This window comes from Salvelinus alpinus, chromosome 11 (genome assembly GCF_045679555.1).
Source record: "Salvelinus alpinus chromosome 11, SLU_Salpinus.1, whole genome shotgun sequence".
Taxonomy (NCBI): Eukaryota; Metazoa; Chordata; class Actinopteri; order Salmoniformes; family Salmonidae; genus Salvelinus; species Salvelinus alpinus.
In genome coordinates this window covers 38,881,048-38,899,524 of record NC_092096.1, presented here as the reverse complement: position 1 = coordinate 38,899,524, position 18,477 = coordinate 38,881,048, and the positions used below count along the sequence as shown (strand labels likewise).

General features: G+C 42.0%; 1 protein-coding gene across 2 annotated transcripts in view; it reads left to right on the top strand.

The window, feature by feature from the left end:
• Nucleotides 1-18,099, top strand: part of LOC139534114 (TBC1 domain family member 22A-like) — a 203,033-nt gene extending 184,934 nt beyond the window's left edge. For both annotated transcript variants that reach the window (XM_071332882.1, XM_071332881.1), the window contains exon 14: nt 14,029-18,099. In XM_071332882.1, coding sequence (XP_071188983.1) covers nt 14,029-14,157 — 129 coding nt within the window. In that variant the 3' untranslated portion in view covers nt 14,158-18,099. The remainder of the gene's footprint in view (nt 1-14,028) is intronic.
• The last annotated feature ends 378 nt before the right edge of the window (nt 18,100-18,477 follow it).

Below are 18,477 nucleotides of genomic sequence, written 5' to 3'. Positions count from 1 at the left end.
CATTTTTTTTTGCAAAAGTTAAAAAAAAATGATTGATGACAAAAGTACAGTCAGTCCAACCCATTGGGTATCTCACCGAACCTTCATATGCCATGTCTTAAAATTGATATTGTAATGAATTGATATTGTAAAACAGCCAACTTTCTAACTCCGCCCATAACTTTTGGACTTTATAGCAATTCTGTACATTAGTTTATACTGGATTAAGCGTACATTTTTGTTAACTGTCATTTAGTTTGTTGTGTTCCAACACTCCAACACACTTATGTGCCAATATCAGTTATTTTTAGGTCTTGGTTCCAATAGTTTAGTTGTATAGGCTTTCTGCAATGTTTTGTGTATCTTATAACTAGTTTGGCGTGTATTAGTTCGTTTTGTGAGGGCTGTGTTTACCAGGTTTATTTGCTTGTTTAAAAACCAGGTTTATTTGCTTGTTTATTTGCTTGTTTTGGAGATTTCATTTTCAAATAACCGAAAGTGAGCGGTTGTAATCTGAGTTATGGGAAAATGGCCATTCTTGAACATGGGGTGAGACATTCTTACTAATTTGTAAATAAAGCCAATTTGTTTTTTAGAATAATTTCTTTCTGTTTTTAGAGGAAGAGAAACCAAAAGCCCACCGTGCCTAATTTTCGAAAATCTTCAGGCAGCATGTCAAGTGTAATTCCCCCATTGCATTTACCCAAGTTCTCTGTTAACTCCAGGACCACCGACAGTTTTTTGTTGTTGTTGCCTGATGCAGGACTCTTGTGCCAGAGAATAAAGACTCGCAGACTGAAAATACCTCCATTAATTTACGAAAAGTCAATTTGTGCCACAGTTTAGCCTTTCTAGGACACACGTTCCGCTAGCGAAACCCCTGACAACATTCCGCTGGAAAGGCAGCGCGGGAAATTCAAAAATATTTTGGGGAAATATGTAACTTTCACACATTAACAAGTCCAATACAGGAAATGAAAGATAAACATCTTGTTAATCTACCCATCGTGTCCGATTTAAAAAATGCTTTACAGTGAAAACACAACATATGATTATGTTAGATCACCGCCAAGTCCAAAAAACACACAGCCATTTTCCCAGCCAAAGATAGGAGTCACAAAAAGCAGAAATAGAGATAAAATTAATCACTAATCTTCGATGATCTTCATCAGATGACACTCATAGGACATCATGTTACACAATACATGTATGTTTTGTTCGATAATATCCAAAAATCTCAGTTTACATTGGCGCCATGTTCAGAAATGCCTCAAATATCCGGAGAAATTGCAGAGAGCCACATCAAATAACAGAAATACTCATCATAAACTTTGATGAAAGATACATGTTTTCCATAGAATTAAAGATACACTTGTTCTTAATGCAACCGCTGTGTCAGATTTTTTTTTTACTTTACGGAAAAAGCACACCATGCAATAATCTGAGACGGCGCTCAGATAGAAACAACATTTCTCCGCCATGTTGGAGTCAACAGAAATACGAAATTACATGATAACTATTCCCTTACCTTTGATGATCTTCATCAGAATGCACTCCCAGGAATCCTAGTTCCACAATAAATTGTTGTTTTGTTCGATAATGTCCATTATTTATGTCCAAGTAGCTACTTTTGTTAGCACGTTTAGTACGCATATCCAAAACGCTCGTGCAGGTCCAGGCGAACGTCGGACAAAAACTTCAAAAAGTTATAATACAGGTCGAATAAACTTGTCAAACTAAGGATAGAATCAATCTTTAGGATGTTGTTATCATAAATATTCAATAACATTCCAACCGGAGAATTCCTTTGTGTCTATAGAAGTAATGGAACGCAAGTCGATATCATGTGGAATGCGCGTGACCAGGACCTGGCACTCTGCCAGACCACTGACTCAAACAGCTCCCATCCGGCTCAACATCACAGTAGAAGCTTCATTCAACGTTCTACAGGCTGTTGACATCTAGTGGAAGGCGTAGGAAGTGCAAACAGATCCATTTCCCACTGGGATTTCAATAGGCGATGAGTTGAAAATCGATCAGCCTCAGAATTCTCACTTCCTGTTTGGATTTTTTCTCAGGTTTTTGCCTGCCATATGCGTTCTGTTATACTCACAGACATCATTCAAACAGTTTTAGAAACTTCAGAGTGTTTTATATCCAATAGTAATAATACTATGCATATATTAGCATCTGGGACAGAGTAGGAGGCAGTTCACTCTGGGCACGCTATTCATCCAAAGTGAAAATGCTGCCCCCTATCCCTAAAAAGTTAGACTACCGAAAGAGCAGCGTTCCTACTCCCCCTTGTGATAGTGTGGTGCAATGACAGAATGCCACCGCCTACCACTAACGGTCGCGGCATAAGCTCATAACTTTTAAAGGAAGAACCACTGTAGTATGCTTTATTTGAGTTTAACCTGTAGTTGTTGGCTCTCTTCAAAAGATAATTTTCCTGCTTAAGTTAAATTATATTTTCTTCTTTACCTTGTAAAGATATTCCATGGGCTTTTTCTAAGATAGTGATTTATTTATTTTTCTTACATTTGAATTTCTAACTCAGATTGAACTTTTTCAGAATATGAAATTATCATTCCCTAATGTATGCCTTAAAAGCATCCCAAATTATATGGCTGCTGGGGCTCTACTTGGGGAGAGTAGGTTCACCGACACACTGAATTGAGGTGAGTGGAGGCATCACACTTACTTCAGGGAAGTGTCTGATGCCCTCCTAGACCCCTAATAGGCAGTGTAATGAAACAATAGAGACAGAAAAACAACAAAACAGTGAGAAAATAATCATTTTGTAAGTAATTAAATGAGAAGAAGAAGGGTTCGATTGGTTAGGCAGGTAAATGACTAAGTGGAAACTAGCAGGCAGAACCTTCTCTGAAAATGTTCTCTACTGATCCACCTCAGGTGGTTGGGAACCGTTGCGACTGTAACTGGCATCCCGCTCTGTCTGCCTCAAACTTGACACCAACTCTCTCTCTATCACACTCACACACACACCAACTCTCTCTCTCTCTTTCTGTCTCTGTCTGTTTCTCTCTCACTTGTCTCTCTCGATGTCTCTCGCTGTCTCTCTCTCTCGCTGTCTCTCTCTCTCGCTGTCTCTCTCTCTCACTGTCTCTCGCTGTCTCTCTCTCTCGCTGTCTCTCGCTGTCTCTTGCTGTCTCTCGCTGTCTCTCTCTCTCGCTGTCTCTCTCTCTCGCTGTCTCTCGCTGTCTCTCTCTCGCTGTCTCTCTCTCTCGCTGTCTCTCGCTGTCTCTCTCTCTCGCTGTCTCTCTCTCTCTTGCTGTCTCTGTCTCTCGCTGTCTCTCGCTGTCTCTCGCTCTCACTCTCTCTCTCCCCCCCCCACACACACACTCAATGTGTTGTTCAGGGCTCTGGAAGAATTGCAGAGTGCCTGAGGTGCTGTTTTCAGAAGGCTGAAGCACTCACTGCCATTCTACATTACCACCATACCCCTAGATACTCCAAAAACATTGACTAAGAGTTTGGCTCTAACTGGCTCACAGTAGTGCCATGCTAGAACTCTTGATCCGTCCAACACTGTGGCCTGTAGCTGTATCAAGGGATAAAGTGCACAATCATGTTTTGTAAAGAATTACGAGCATTCACAAAGATGATGTCAAGGCTATCATATCAAATTATACTCAATGGTGCCTTTCCATTTGGACCAGTCAGCTAGTGACAAAAGGTCAAGTGGGCAGAAGACTGGAGAGCCTGTTATGTTTCTTTCCTAGAATTCATCAAATTTAATTGAGGACCAAATGTTTCATGTAGCATGAATAGCAATGGCTTCGATACAGCCGCCATGCCATTTCTCTGTGATTGCATTACTATCTGGTATTGAATAAATGCTGGGAACATCATTTGGAAAGTTAATTCCGGCCTGACTGGGATGTACACACAAAACTATTTGTTTGGTGTAAATCAAAGATCACAATGTCACTGTGGGAGACAGACGTGGGCACACACACACACACAAACACTCTTAGCAGAGAGAGAGAAAATAGTTAGACTTTATGTGTACTGAGTGTATAATTCTATACTATAGCAATATCGGTGCTACTTCAATGTCTGTAGGCCTATACTTTTGAGTGTACACAGTGACTTCATAAAGTATTCACACCCCTTTTTACACATTTTGTTGTGTTACAGCCTGAATTTAAAAATGATTAAATAGAGATTTTGTGTCACTGGTGTACACAAAAAACCCATAATGTCAAAGTGGAATCATGTTTTTAGAAATTTTTACAAATTAATCAAAAATGTAAAGCTCTATGTCTTGAGTCAATAAGTATTCAACCCCTTTGTTATGGCAAGCCTAAATAAGTTCAGGATTTATGATTTATGTCTGTGTTATGTTTGGTGCAAATCCAGACCAACACATCCCTGAGTACCACTCTTCATATTTTCAAGCATGGTGGTGGCTTCTTCATGTTATGTGTATGCTTGTCATCAGCAACAACTATGGATTTTTTTTGTTGCTGATTAAAAATAAATGTAATAGAGCTAAGCACAGGCAAAATCCTAGAGGAAAAGCTGGTTCAGTCTGCTTTCCAACAGACACTGGGAGAAAAATGTACCATTTAGTAAGACAATATCCTAACACACAAGGCCAAATCTACACTGGAGTTGTTTACCAAGACAACATTGAATGGTCCGGAGTGGCCTAGTTACAGTTTTGACTTAAATTGGACTGAAAATCTATGGCAAGACTTGAAAATGGCTGTCTAGCAATGATCAACAACCAACTTGACAAAGCTTGAAGAATTAAAACAAATAATAATGTACAAGTATTGTACAATCCCGGTGTGCAAAGAGACTTACCCAGAAAGACACAACTGTAATCGCTGCCAAAGGGGATTCTAACATGTATTGACTCAAGTGTGAGAATACTAATGTAAATGAGATATTTCTGTATTTAATTTTCAATAAATTTGCTAACAATTCTAAAAACATGTTATTACTTTGTCATTATGGGGTATTGTGTGTAGATGGGTGGGGGGAAAAATCTATTTAATCAATTTTGACAACACAACAAAATGTGGAAAAAGTCAAAGGCTATGACTACTTTCTGAAGGCACTGTTTACTCTGTTTGGATGGTATAGACATATCAAAGCAATATTAATCTCTGTAAATCCTATTGAGTGTACATACCCTGGGTCGTATAGAAATGCCACTGTTATTTCAATTTCTGTATATCCTTTTGAGTGTACTCTGAAACCATGGTATAGAAATGCCAGAGCTATTTCAATGTGTACAGTTGAAGTCGGAAGTTTACATACACTTAGGTTGGAGTCATTAAAACTTGTTTTTCAACCACTCCACAAATGTCTTGTTAACAAACCATAGTTTTGGCAAGTTGGATAGGACATCTACTTTGTGCATGACACAAGTCATTTTTACAACAATTGTTTAAAAGATAGATTTTTTCACTTATAATTCACTGTATCACAATTCCAGTGGGTCAGAAGTTTACATACACTAAGTTGAGTGTGGCTTTAAACAGCTTGGAAAATTCCAGAAAATGATGTCATGGCTTTAGAAGCTTCTGATAGGCTAATTGACATCATTTGAGTCAATTGGAGTTGTACCTGTGGATGTATTTCAAGGCCTACCTTCAAACTCAGTGCCTCTTTGTTTGACATCATGGGAAAATCAAAAAAAATCTGCCAAGACCTCAGAAAAAAATTGTAGACCTTCACAAGTCTGTTTCATCCTTGGGAGCAATTTCCAAATGCCTGAAGGTACCACATTCATCTGTACAAACAATAGTACGCAAGTAGAAACACCATGGGACCACACAGCCGTCATACCGCTCAGGAAGGAGACTCGTTCTGTCTCCTAGAGATGAAAGTACTTTGGTGCGAAAAGTGCAAATCAATCACAGAACAACAGCAAAGGACCTTGTGAAGATGCTTGAGGAAACGGGTACAAAAGTATCTATATCCACAGTAAAACGAGTCCTGTATCAACATAACCTGAAAGGCCGCTCAGCAAGGAAGAAGCCACTGCTCCAAAACCACCATAAAAAAGCCAGACTACGGTTTGCAACTGCACATGGGGACAAAGATCGTACTTTTTGGAGAAATGTCCTCTGGTATGATGAAACAAAAATAGAACTGTTTGGCCATAATGACCATCGTTATGTTTGGAGGAAAAAGGGGGAAGCTTGCAAGCTGAAGAACACCATCCCAACCGTGAAGCACGGGGGTGGCAGCATGATGTTGTTGGGGGTGCTTTGCTGCAGGAAGGACTGGTGCACTTCACAGTCAGGAAGTTAAAGTTTGGTCGCAAATGGGTCTTCCAAATGGACAATGACCCCAAGCATACTTCCAAAGTTGTGGCAAAATGGCTTAAGGACAACAAAGTCAAGGTAATGGAGTGGCCATAGCAAAGCCCTGACCTCATTCCCATAGAAAATATGTGGGCAGAACTGAAAAAGCGTGGGCGAGCAAGGAGGCCTACAAACCTGACTCAGTTACACCTGCTCTGTCAGGAGGAATGGGCCAAAATTCACCCAACTTATTGTGGGAAGCTTGTGGAAGGCTACATGAAACGTTTCACCCAAGTTAAACATTTAAAGGCAATGCTACCAAATACTAATTGAGTGTATGTAAACTTCTGACCTACTGGGAATGTGATGAAAGAAATAAAAGCTGAAATAAATCATTCTCTCTACTATTATTCTGACATTTCACATTCTTAAACTAAAGTGGTGTTCCTAACTGAACTAAGACAGGGAATTTTTACTCTGATTAAATGTCAAGAATTGTGAAATACTGAGTTTAAATGTATTTGGCTAAGGTGTTTGTAAACTTCTGACTTCAACTGTATATCTTTTTAAGTGTATACTCTCTCCGGGTGGTATAGAAAAGCCAGTGCTATGGTACTTCAATCTCTGTATCATATTGTCGAGAACCGTGCGATATGTTTGTGATGGCAGCAACATATGAGGCAGTCACACTCCCAACCTGTTCTATCACAACTACCAGGAGAGACATATATCTTAATCATGCAGAAGTTTACACCTCCTCATCTCTGTGTAGAGGTCTTAATAGACTCACAGCCTTAACTCACAACAGCCAGTATCTAAATGACAAGCATCCGATGCGCTCCACACATCAATCTCTACTCCCAAAATACATTTGGGGAATTTGTTTACATACAAAAGCCTACATTCAATCAAGGGCAAAAAAAAAATCTAAGAAATGAAATTTAAAATACTCACCACCCCACCCAATTTCAATCTCTAAAAGTCTGGCAAGTGCCTATCGAGTTATAGGCCTAGTATGTGTACAAATTCTCAAAAAAAAGGAGCATCATTTCCATTTCTTTTGGGAGTAGAGATTGATGTGTGGAGCGTGTCAGATGCTTGTCGTTTAGCTGCTGGCTGTTGTGAGTTATGGCTGTGAGTCTATTAAGACCTCTACACTGAGAAATGAGAAGGTGTAAACTTCTGCCTGATTAATACAATGCCCCCACCATTCATCAAAATAACATGCAATTTTGTCCAAACTTTGGCTGTGAGTGGAAACTCATTTAAACTGAGTGTAGCTTGTTGAATCACCGCGCGAGTGGTTTGGTGTAGTTGTAGCACGCACGCACGCACGCACGCTCACTCACTCACTCACTCACTCACTCACTCACACGGAGGGAGAGAGGGAGGGAGATGTAGAGAAAAGGAGTTAGAGAGGAAGGAAGAGAGCGAGAGAGCTAGAGGCAGGTCCTCCCCTGTAAATTGGCTTTAAAACACTCTGTTAATGGAGTCTCTCGCATCGGCAGTATGATTCCACTCAACACAGAGGCATTTACTGAAAGGAGTAAGGGAGGGGGGGGAAAAAACGAGATAATTCTGTGGATGTAATTGTATACACTCTCTCTCCCTGCATCGTTCTCTCTCTCCCTCCCCCTGCGTCTCTCTCTCTCCCTTTATTTCTCTCCCTGCTTCTCTCTCGTTCTCTCGCTCTCCTGCTAACGTGTGTGGCCCATTGTGTATATTATCCATAAAACCCAGGACCTCCTGATAAATAGTGCTGTTTGTAAAGTTGTGCGCTATCAATCACCCGTCTGTGGTGGTTAGTGTGTGTGTCCGTGTGTTGGTGCCTGAGTGGCCGTGTGTTGGTGCCTGTGTGTCTGTGTTGGTGCCTGTGTGTCCGTGCATTGGTGCCTGTGTGTCCATGTGTTAGTGGGCGCTGTTGCGCCTTCTTCACAACGCTGTCTGTGTGGGTGGACCATTTCAGTTTGTTCGTGATGTGTACGCCGAGGAACTTAAAACTTTCCACCTTCTCCACTACTGTCCCGTCGATGTGGATAGGGGGGTGCTCCCTCTGCTGTTTCCTGAAGTCCATGATCATCTCCTTTGTTTTGTTGATATTGAGTGTGAGGTTATTTTCCTGACACCACACTCCGAGGGCCCTCACCTCCTCCCTGTAGGCGGTCTCGTTGTTGTTGGTAATCAAGCCCACCATCTGCAAACTTGATGATTGAGTTGGAGGCGTGCATGGCCATGCAGTCATGAGTGAACAGGGAGTACAGGAGAGGGCTGAGAACGCACCCTTGTGGGGCCCCAGTGTTGAGGATCAGTGGGGTGGAGATGTTGTTTCCTACCCTCACCACCTGGGGGCGGCCTTTCAGAGAGTCCAGTACGCAGTTGCACAGGGCGGGGTCGAGACCCAGGGTCTGCTTACTGCCCCAATAGGAGGTGATATAGATACTTTTGTATATACTTATACTTGCGTACTATTGTTTGTGCAGATGAACGTGGTACCTTCAGGCGTTTGGAAATTGCTCCCAAGGATGAACCAGACTTGTGGAGGTCTACAATTTTTTTTCTGATGTCTTGGCTGATTTCTTTTGATTTTCCCATGATGTCAAGCAAAGAGGCACTGAGTATGAAGGTAGGCCTTGAAATACATCCACAGGTACACCTCCAATTGATCAAATGATGTCAATTAGCCTATCAGAAGCTTCTAAAGCCATGACATCATTTTCTGGAATTTTCCAAGCTGTTTAAAGGCACAGTCAACTTAGTGTATGTAAACTTCTGACCCACTGGAATTGTCTGTAAACAGTTGTTGGAAAAATGACTTGTGTCATGCACACAGTAGATGTCCTATCCGACTTGCCAAAACTATAGTTTGTTAACAAGAAATGTGTGGAGTGGTTGAAAAACGAGTTTTAATGACTCCAACCTAAGTGTATGTAAACTTCCGACTTCAACTGTGCAGTATAAGTGTTGACTTCTTTGCAGTATGATAGTGACTGCCCCTGCATTCTCCATCAGTGATATATAGTATAAGGGTTGAGACTTCTTTGCAGTTTGATAGTGACTGCCCCTGCATTCTCCATCGGTGATCAATAAACACCACTCCGGGGTGCCGCACGGCTCTGATGCTGACGAGGGGCTCAGTCGATTGTTGTTTTCATCCGTACTCACAAATCTCCTAAAAGCAGTTATCACTCCCCACGACAGCGGCCTGTGCTGCGGCGCTCTGCCTTGCTGCCAGACCTGTCTTTGGCCCTGCAGTTTATCAGTGTGCCTGGCTGCGTGTCTGGCTTGGCCCGGACCCACCACAGTGAGCCAAAAGCTCAGCTAAATAATTAAACTGCTTCTTTCTGGCTCCTGCTTCGCTATGTGCCGCCTGCGATACGGACAGGACTCAATAACCATAGCCGCCTCCTCATTTCAGTGATTTCAGAGAGGCTAAATAAATAAATGTCATTATTGTCTTACATAAGAGCCAAACAGAAAGCGGTGAGAGCAGCGGAGATAGATTTGGCTGAGGAGCTATCTTAGGAGGTGATTTGGGGAAGAGAGACCGGGACACAAGGACAGGTTGTGAACTTACTTCTACTGGGTCTGTGACTTGGCTTTGCGTCTGTGACTGTGCGTCTGCTTGTGCCTTAATCTCGGTTAAACCAAAGCTAAAATCTTACTTAATGTGTTAGTCCATTATGATCCCCAGGAGCACTGTCACACACACACACATGCACAGACATACGCTAAGCACACACACACAGTCCATCCTCTATCCATCTATCCGCTTTGATCTCTCGTTAACTCTGTGGGGAGAAAAGACAGCAGAGTCCTTTTGAGAAGTACCGGACTTTTCATTAAACTTAATACAATCTGAGCACCATCCAGGAATGTCCTATTCAGTGTGAGGAGAGCATTTCGTCGTGGTACAATTGAATCAATGGGTCTTTGGTTTACCTTTGTGCAGGTGCTTGAATCCATAGAACTGGACTTTGCGTAAGTGGTCGGCTTGAAAGGCCTTGTACTTCCTGAAGAGGATGCTTTAACACATGGACCCGTCATTTTCTAAACGTTGTGCATTTCTGCCGCTGGCCTTGCTTCTTTAGAGAGGCTGTTAATTGTTCAGATGTCTTCTGAGGGGCCTCTTTTGATGCTGTTTTGAATGTGACTTGAAATATTTAGACACACAGACATTGTACCCCCTTCATTCTGAAGTGCCCCTACCTGTGTTAGTAAAGTGATTTCTGCAGCAGCTTGTGAGATGTGTGTAATTAAGGTCTATTAAGCTCATTAGCGGAATATAAATGATAGCCAACAGCTGGTCATTAGAATGTTTAAGTCCTTAATGAAGGACTCTCACCAGCCAGTCACCAGGGAGGTGGTTTTGAGTACTGGCTTATTCTACACATTAGGTAGGACACTGAATACCAATGAGTTGTCCTATAGAATATTCTCTGGTCCTCTGGAAGTCCATATACTCTATTATGTACCATTATATGCAGCACTTTACACTGTGCCCAACCTCAATATCCAAATTTCTCGCATTTGCGATTCTAGGATGTATGACAATTAAATTAACACTGTGCCTCTGACTAAACTAGTCAACAAACAACATGTCCTTGTACATTCAAATGCTCCCACATACACTACAAAAGTATGTGGACACCTGCTCGTCGAACATCTCATTCCAAAATCATAGGCATTAATATGGAGTTGGTCCCCCTTTTGCTGCTGTAACAGCCACCACTCTTCTGGGAAGGTTTTCCACTAGATGTTGGAACATTGCTGCGGGGACTTGCTTCCATTCAGCCACAAGCATTAGTGAGGTTGGGCATTAGGCCTGGCTCGCTGTCGGCATTCCAATTCATCCCAAAGGTGTTCGATTGGGTTGAGGTCAGGGCTTTGTGCAGGCCAGTCAAGTTCTTCCACTCCAATCTCGACACACCATTTCTGTATGGACCTTGCTTTGTGCATGGGGTCATTGTCATGCTGAAACAGGAAAGGGCCTTCCCCAAAGTTGGAAGCACAGAATCGTCTAGAATGTCATTATATGCTGTAGCGTTAAGATTTCACTTCACTGGAACTAAGTGGCCTAGCCCAAACCATGAAAAACAGTCCCAGACCAAACTTTACAGAGTCCAATGCCTGAGATCTTTACACCACTCCAGCCAATGCTTGGCGTTGCACATGGTGGTCTTAGGCTTGTGTGCGGCTACTCGGCCATGGAAACCCATTTCATTAAACTGCTGACTAACAGTTCTTGAGCTGATGTTGCTGCCAGAGGCAGTTTGGAACACGGTAGTGAGTGTTGCAACTGAGGACAGACGATTTTTACACAATGTGCGCTTCAGCACTCGGCGATCCCATTCTGTGAGCACTTCGCGGCTGAGCCTTTGGTGCTCCTAGATGTTTCCACTTCACAATAACAGCACTTACAGTTGACCGGGGCAACTGTAGCAGGGCAGAAATTTGACGAACTGACTTGTTGGAAAGGTGCCACGTTGAAAGTCACTGAGCTCTACGGTACGGGCCATTCTACTGCCAATATTTGTCTATGGAGATTGCATGGCTGTGTGCTCGATTTTATACACCTGTCAGCAACGAGTGTGGCTGAAATAGCCGAATCCACTAATTTGAAGGGGTCCACATACTTTTGGCCATCTATATACTGAACAAAAATATGAACGCAACATGTTAAGTGTTGGTCCCATGTTTCATGAGCTGAAATAAAAGATCCCAGAAATGTTCCATACGGACAAAAAGCGTATTTCTCTCAAATTCTGTGCATAAATTTGTTTACATCCGTGTTAGTGAGCATTTCTCCAAGATAATCCATCCACCTGACAGGTGTGGCATATCAAAAAGCTGATTAAACAGCATGATCATTACACAGGTGCACCTTGTGCTGGAGACAATAAAAGGCCACTCTAAAATGTGTGGTTTTGTCACACAACACAAAGCCACAGATGTCTCAAGTTTTGAGGGAGCGTGCAATTGCCATGCTGACTGCAGAAATGTTCACCAGAGCTGTTGCCAGATAATTAAATGTTGATTTCTCTACCGTAAGCTGCCTCCAACGTTGTTTTAGAGAATTTGGCAGTACGTTCAACCGGCCTCACAATCGTGGACCACGTGTAATCACGCCAGCCCAGCTTCTTCACCTGCGGAATCGCCCCTACTACGCCTACCATCTAGACCCCTTTTTGATACAGAAATAAAACCCTGGAACAGAAACACATTTGTTATTTGCAGAAGGGTGGAATTGCGTTAAATAAAATAATTAATTTCCAACCAGGGACTGTAGTAACGCCTCTTGCACTGAGATGCAGTGCCTTAGACCGCTACGTCCATGTGTGTGTGTTAACTATTTAACTGTACTAGAATGCTTAAAAGGCCGCAAAAAAATGTAATGTAATTTATTGGTATCGTTTTTGGGGCAAGGAAAATATCCTGATAATACCAGGTTCTGACCAATAGATAACACTGTTCTGCTATTAGGTGATACTTTTTTAAAGAATACCTCTCCATTGTTAAAGGGATAGTTCACCTAAATTACAAATACATGTTGTTTTCTAACTGTAATCAGTCTATGGAGCAGGTATGACAGCAACCCATGCTTTGGTTTTGTGTACCTGGCCACTGTTTCAAATGCTAACATTTTAGCGTTAATGGCACAAATCCAATGTAAGTCGGTGGTACTTATATTAGCATTTTTGCGCTTCATATCCAATTCATGGGAACCGGTTAATAACATTATTTTACATTTCAAACATTTTTTTTCAGTCCCACAAGAAAACGCCATCAAGGCGCATATGCAAAGCACTCACTCTGTCACTCAGAAGCTTCTCTTTCCTGTGTCTGCCTGCCATCTAGTTTTCTAGGCTATTTAAGGATACTATAATTATCCCGTTTCACATTGGATTTATTTACAACAACTAAGGTAAGATGTGATTTGAATTCTGGTGCCGCTTGCGCACACAAGGTTGTTAGCTAGCTCTGGTCCAAAGAGTTGAGCTAGCCCCGGCGTTGAGCCAACTTTCCGACGTTCGACCTTGTTAGGATACAATTATTAGATTCAGTGAAGTAATGATAGGCCTACTGAAATCCTAAACACATTGTAATGCATGTCTTATCATGATGCCCATCGCTTTAAGCCAAGCCTCCTCCATGTCCAGCCCTATCTCTTGCGCTCTCCCCACCCCGTAGCATTTCAGTCACATCTCGCTCCCTACACTTGTCTATTAAGCATACAAACAGCTAGCTTGCCTGGTTCATAGAAAGCTGTTCTATCTGCACTGATTGGTGGAGTAATTTAATGAGCTAAATGTAAAAACTGTTGATTTCACAAGTTAAAAAAGGAACTATATAAACCAGTACTTTTTTATTCTGGTTCAAACCGGTTCAGAATTTTATTATGCTGGTCGGAACAGTGGAACAGAATGAAAAACATATTGGTTCTGTTCAGAATGAAATGACACACAGCAGATTGTTAAATAGAATTACTCGCTAATTAAAAGTGTAAGTGTGTTCCTCTTGCTCCTCTGAGCTGATGCTTTCAATACTGTTGCCCCTGGCGACACCTTCACATTCACACACTGTAATGTTCACAGAGTGGTGTGCCCTTCTCTCTCACTTGGTCCTCGCTATCTTTCTGTCTCTTCCTCTCGATCTCTCTCTGTGGCCATATCACTTATTCTCTGTGTCTCACTGCACTCCCCTCTCTCTGTTCCTCTCTCTCTCTCTCTTTCTCTCTCTCTCTCTCTCTCTCTCTGCCCCACAGGGTCTGATGATCCTGCTGCAGAACCTACCCACCATGCACTGGGGCAACGAGGAGGTCAGCGTGCTCCTGGCCGAGGCCTACAGGCTGAAGTTTGCCTTCGCTGACGCCCCCAACCACTACAAGAGATGAGTGTGGCCCATGTGGCCCCTGACAGTTAGCTACTGAACCCCTGACAGAGGCCCCCTGGAGGACGGATGGACCACCTCCTCGACTTTCTTGTCCCTCGGCAGTCCACGACCATTGCTACTAGTAGATTAAAACAAAAACAACATTTAGGTCCCAAATGCCACCCTATTCTCTACAAAGTGCATTACTTTTGACCAGAGCCCCAAGTAGTGCACTATGTAGCGAATAGGGTGCCATTTGGGAAGCATCCAACCAGTGCTTCTTGGTATGTGTGTACCGTTCCAACCGACTGTTCTTCTTAACTCCTCTTCTCTTTGTTCTTAACAATGAAATGACATTTGTGCAACACTGCAACAACATCAATGCCTGTCCCATTGAAGTAGACCCCAACCAACCAAGAAAGACCTCCAGTCAGTATGATAATGGAGATCTTGCTGCAGACCCATGGATGACTGTTCTAGACTGTCCTGTACTGTACTGTTTGTCCCTGACTGGCCACAGCAGCCTCAACATGTCCCAAGACCTAATGAATTAATTGTAGGCTTGAACTAACCCAGTGTTGGGGGGTGTAAGAGAGCGAGACCTTCTGTACTAGGTTGATATCTGTCACTTTTAATTCCTAAGGAAACTGAGGACACACACGTCATCATTCTAGTCATCCCGAGCTGGCATCGAGCTCTTCTCTCATCTCCACGCTCCATGCTTTCAGTTCAAGACAAGCGGTCAATCCCCCAGAGACAAGTGGGTTTTTAGTTCAAAACAGAAACACATTCACATAAAAGGCAATAATTAGCTAATAGGGAGATCAGAAAGTATGTATTATTATGGGTGGTTTCATTCTGACTCTGACATGGTCCGCAGGGCTGGGTCTAATAATATAACGTCTAACAACACTCTCTGAACTCTACTGTATTATGTCAGATATTTGTGATATTTGTCGGTTGGCTGAGGGAGGGACGAGTGTCGCGTGACTGCCTGACGTACGATCGTCTCTGAACCTAGGACTCACTACCTAACTCGATCAGTCTATTAGTTAGACACGTTGGCACAGCACCATGCAGTGGTGAGCAGTCACCTTTTAGGCCAGGAGATTTCCTAGTTAGGTCACATGGTCTGAAAAAAAAACCTACAGGCCGTAGCCCTTTACACTCGTAACTGGTTGATAATGGCAGATTTGGGCACTAGTAAACAACTACATTGGAACGCAGTGGCTGTACAGTAACGTGCTATACATGTCAGAGCTCTGCGCTTCACAGCGCTGTATGGGTTTTTGACTGACAGCCGTTCTGAACTTGAGCACCTCGTGCGACCTTGTTGAGAATGTGTTTTCAGTCAATTTACCGGGTAAAACAAAAAATTGCTGTAAATCTTTGAAAGATGAGGCATTGAGGATTATAATAAATACAGTTTTGTCATGCAAGCAAGACAAACACCCATGAGTTCAAATATGCACTTCACATTTCCATATCATAAAACTCATGTCATATATAGTGTCAATGTTCATGATCACTATGTTTGATATACAGTTACAAGATGGCATGGTGTCATACACTGCATTGTTCTGACCAGAATGAGCCTATGTTTGTCTATTGTGAAGAGAATTTGCCACGGCAGACACACTTGAATGCACTCAAGACTCCTTTCTTTGCACACCAAGATTATCATCTGTTTCCCTGAATTGCATTGTGAAAGCAAGTAATATCGCATTTTATAACTTAGCTAGTCATTTTGGCAATAGAACAAGCTTTCAAATGATGCCCACCTGCGATTTATAATGGACCGTTGTTGGATTGCGTAAACAACAACAGTAATTGTGTGATGACGGGAATGCAGGGTTGTGTTCCAAACAAAACAACTACAAGTGTATTTGCGCTAGTTCCTTAACGGCACAGCTAGGAGAGCTCATAAAGGCACCTTATAGATGAAGACATAATGCTTTGAAATTACCTAGGAACTGTGGACACTGGAGAGGTATGTGGCCACAAGGAGACACCAGTTAGTCCTCTCACTCAAACCCTTGTAATCGTTTTGTCTTATGTTGCACCTACCCCACATTGTCCAGGAATGTTCTTATCATGTTACTGAAAAAATCCAGAGTATTTTCTGATTTTGTTACCAACAAATGCAGTGAAAGTACAGTAAATGTAGAACGCACGTAAAATCAAGTGTAATCATTTTCCCATAAACTCCTAACGGTTCCCTTTCAATTGTTACCATGGTCATGCATATGCTTTTCATATTTCTTCTGTAAGAAACATTTCAATTTAGCCCTATCCATATAGTCCAATTTCCACGAGTGTAAAGGGTTACAAATGACTCCCCAAAACACAGAAATAGGGAACGTGAGTTTAGTTTTTTTCTGGTCAGGCTGCGTGGTCAGGCAAAACTCCTGGACTATGACAATTTGTCATAGGGCCCATAGTTAGATTTTTGGAAAAGATAAACAAAATTGCTGACACGGGTCATTGTACCCTGTGTTCGTTATTCAGTCTATTCATAAACACTTACTGACTGAGGGTGTTAGGGTGTGATACATTAACTCTCTCCATTTGCCTTAATTTGACTGCTTAGGTTTTTTTATTTGATGTACCAAACATGAGGTAGCAACTAGCAAGGTTGCCTGAGGTAGCAACTACCACCACCATTTTGGTGTAGAGCCCTCAAACTCAACTCAGTTCCACACCTGTTTTTCATTGTTCCCCTCTAATCAGGGACTGATTTAGACGTCGGACAACAGGTGGGTGCAATTAATTATCAGGTAGAACAGAGAGACAGCAGGCTCTGCACCACGTGGGGTTAAGAGTTGTATACCCCTTGTGTAGAGGATTGCTATATGATGTTGAAATAATATGTACAACTTGTATCATCAAGAACATCCTGTCAGGTAACAGTGAATACCAATAATTGTTGCATGAACCCCTCGATGATGTGTGTTGTTGATATGTGGGTTGGGAGTGTATGTATAGATGGGGCAGCTTAATACTCTCAGTATTTGAACCTCCTCAGCTTCTTTTGATCATGTCGGTAACGCTTTTGCGCTCCATGTCAGCTCCAGGCCCAATTTCCTATTCTCACATTGATTAAAAATGAAAAAAACTACACTTGATAAAAGTACATTTTCTTCCCTTTTTTTGTACGAAATATATTATTTGGAATCAGCTTTAAAAATCAGTCTCTCTACCTTTTTTCTATACTGTTTACATGAGCCTATTAAGTTGTGCCTAATGTAGAGATAGCAGATCATCATAGATATTTATTTTACCTTCATTTAAGCTCTGCAAATGAAACGAGAACGTTTATTCAGTTGATGCATTCACTCTCTAAGCCATGACAGTGATTGCATCCAAAATGGCCCCCTATTTCCTATATAGCGCACTACTTTATGGGCTCTGGTCGAAAGTAGTGCACTGTATAGGGAATAGGGTGCCATTTGGGACGCAAACCCATGTGAGCACAGAATCACATCAGTAAGTCTAGCAGCTGCCTTCTCTGGTATCCTTATGTGTTTCAACTTGGTCTGATGTCCCCAACAAACCTTACAGACACACCTTCTGTAAAAGTCACAAGCCCTTCGTTATCATGGTTACTGTGGTGACCAGGTGTCCGTCCGCTGGCTGGAGCCCTCGGACACACATACTGGACATTTGCAGTCAGCATCTCATGGGGCATGACCTAACATGTTTGGTCTCCCTCCTAAAGCTTTTTTTTTTAGGGTTGAATTTCACTCTCTCTTTTGTTTTCTTTTCAGAGATGTTCAAATGTTTCTGACCAAACTAAGACTGGTCCTCTTTCCCTTCTGACTAAGACATCTGAAAGTGTGAATTTCATACAGTGGAGAGGGATTGTGATTATTCTTTTTTTTTTATGTATGTGTACAGAGCAAATGAATTTTGAAACAAAGATCTGTAAATAGAAAAGTGTAAATAAATGCTATATATGACCAAACTGTTTGTATATATTCATGGATGTTGTACTATAATATCAAATCTGAATATCATGCTTCAATATATACGACTCCGCGTTGCGTCTTGCATAAGAACAGCCCTAGCCGTGATGTATTGGCCATATACCACACCCTCTTGGGCCTTATTGCTATTATAAACTGGTTACCAACGTAATTAGAGCAGTAAAAATACATGTTTTGTCATACCCGTGGTTTACTTAAGCAATAAGACACGAGGGGGGTGTGGAATATGGCCAATATCCTACGGCTTAGGGATGTTTTTGGGCACCACGCAATGCCCTTTGCCGTGGTATATTGGCCATATACCACAAATCCCTGAGGTGCATTATTGCTATTATAAACTGGTTACCAATGTAATT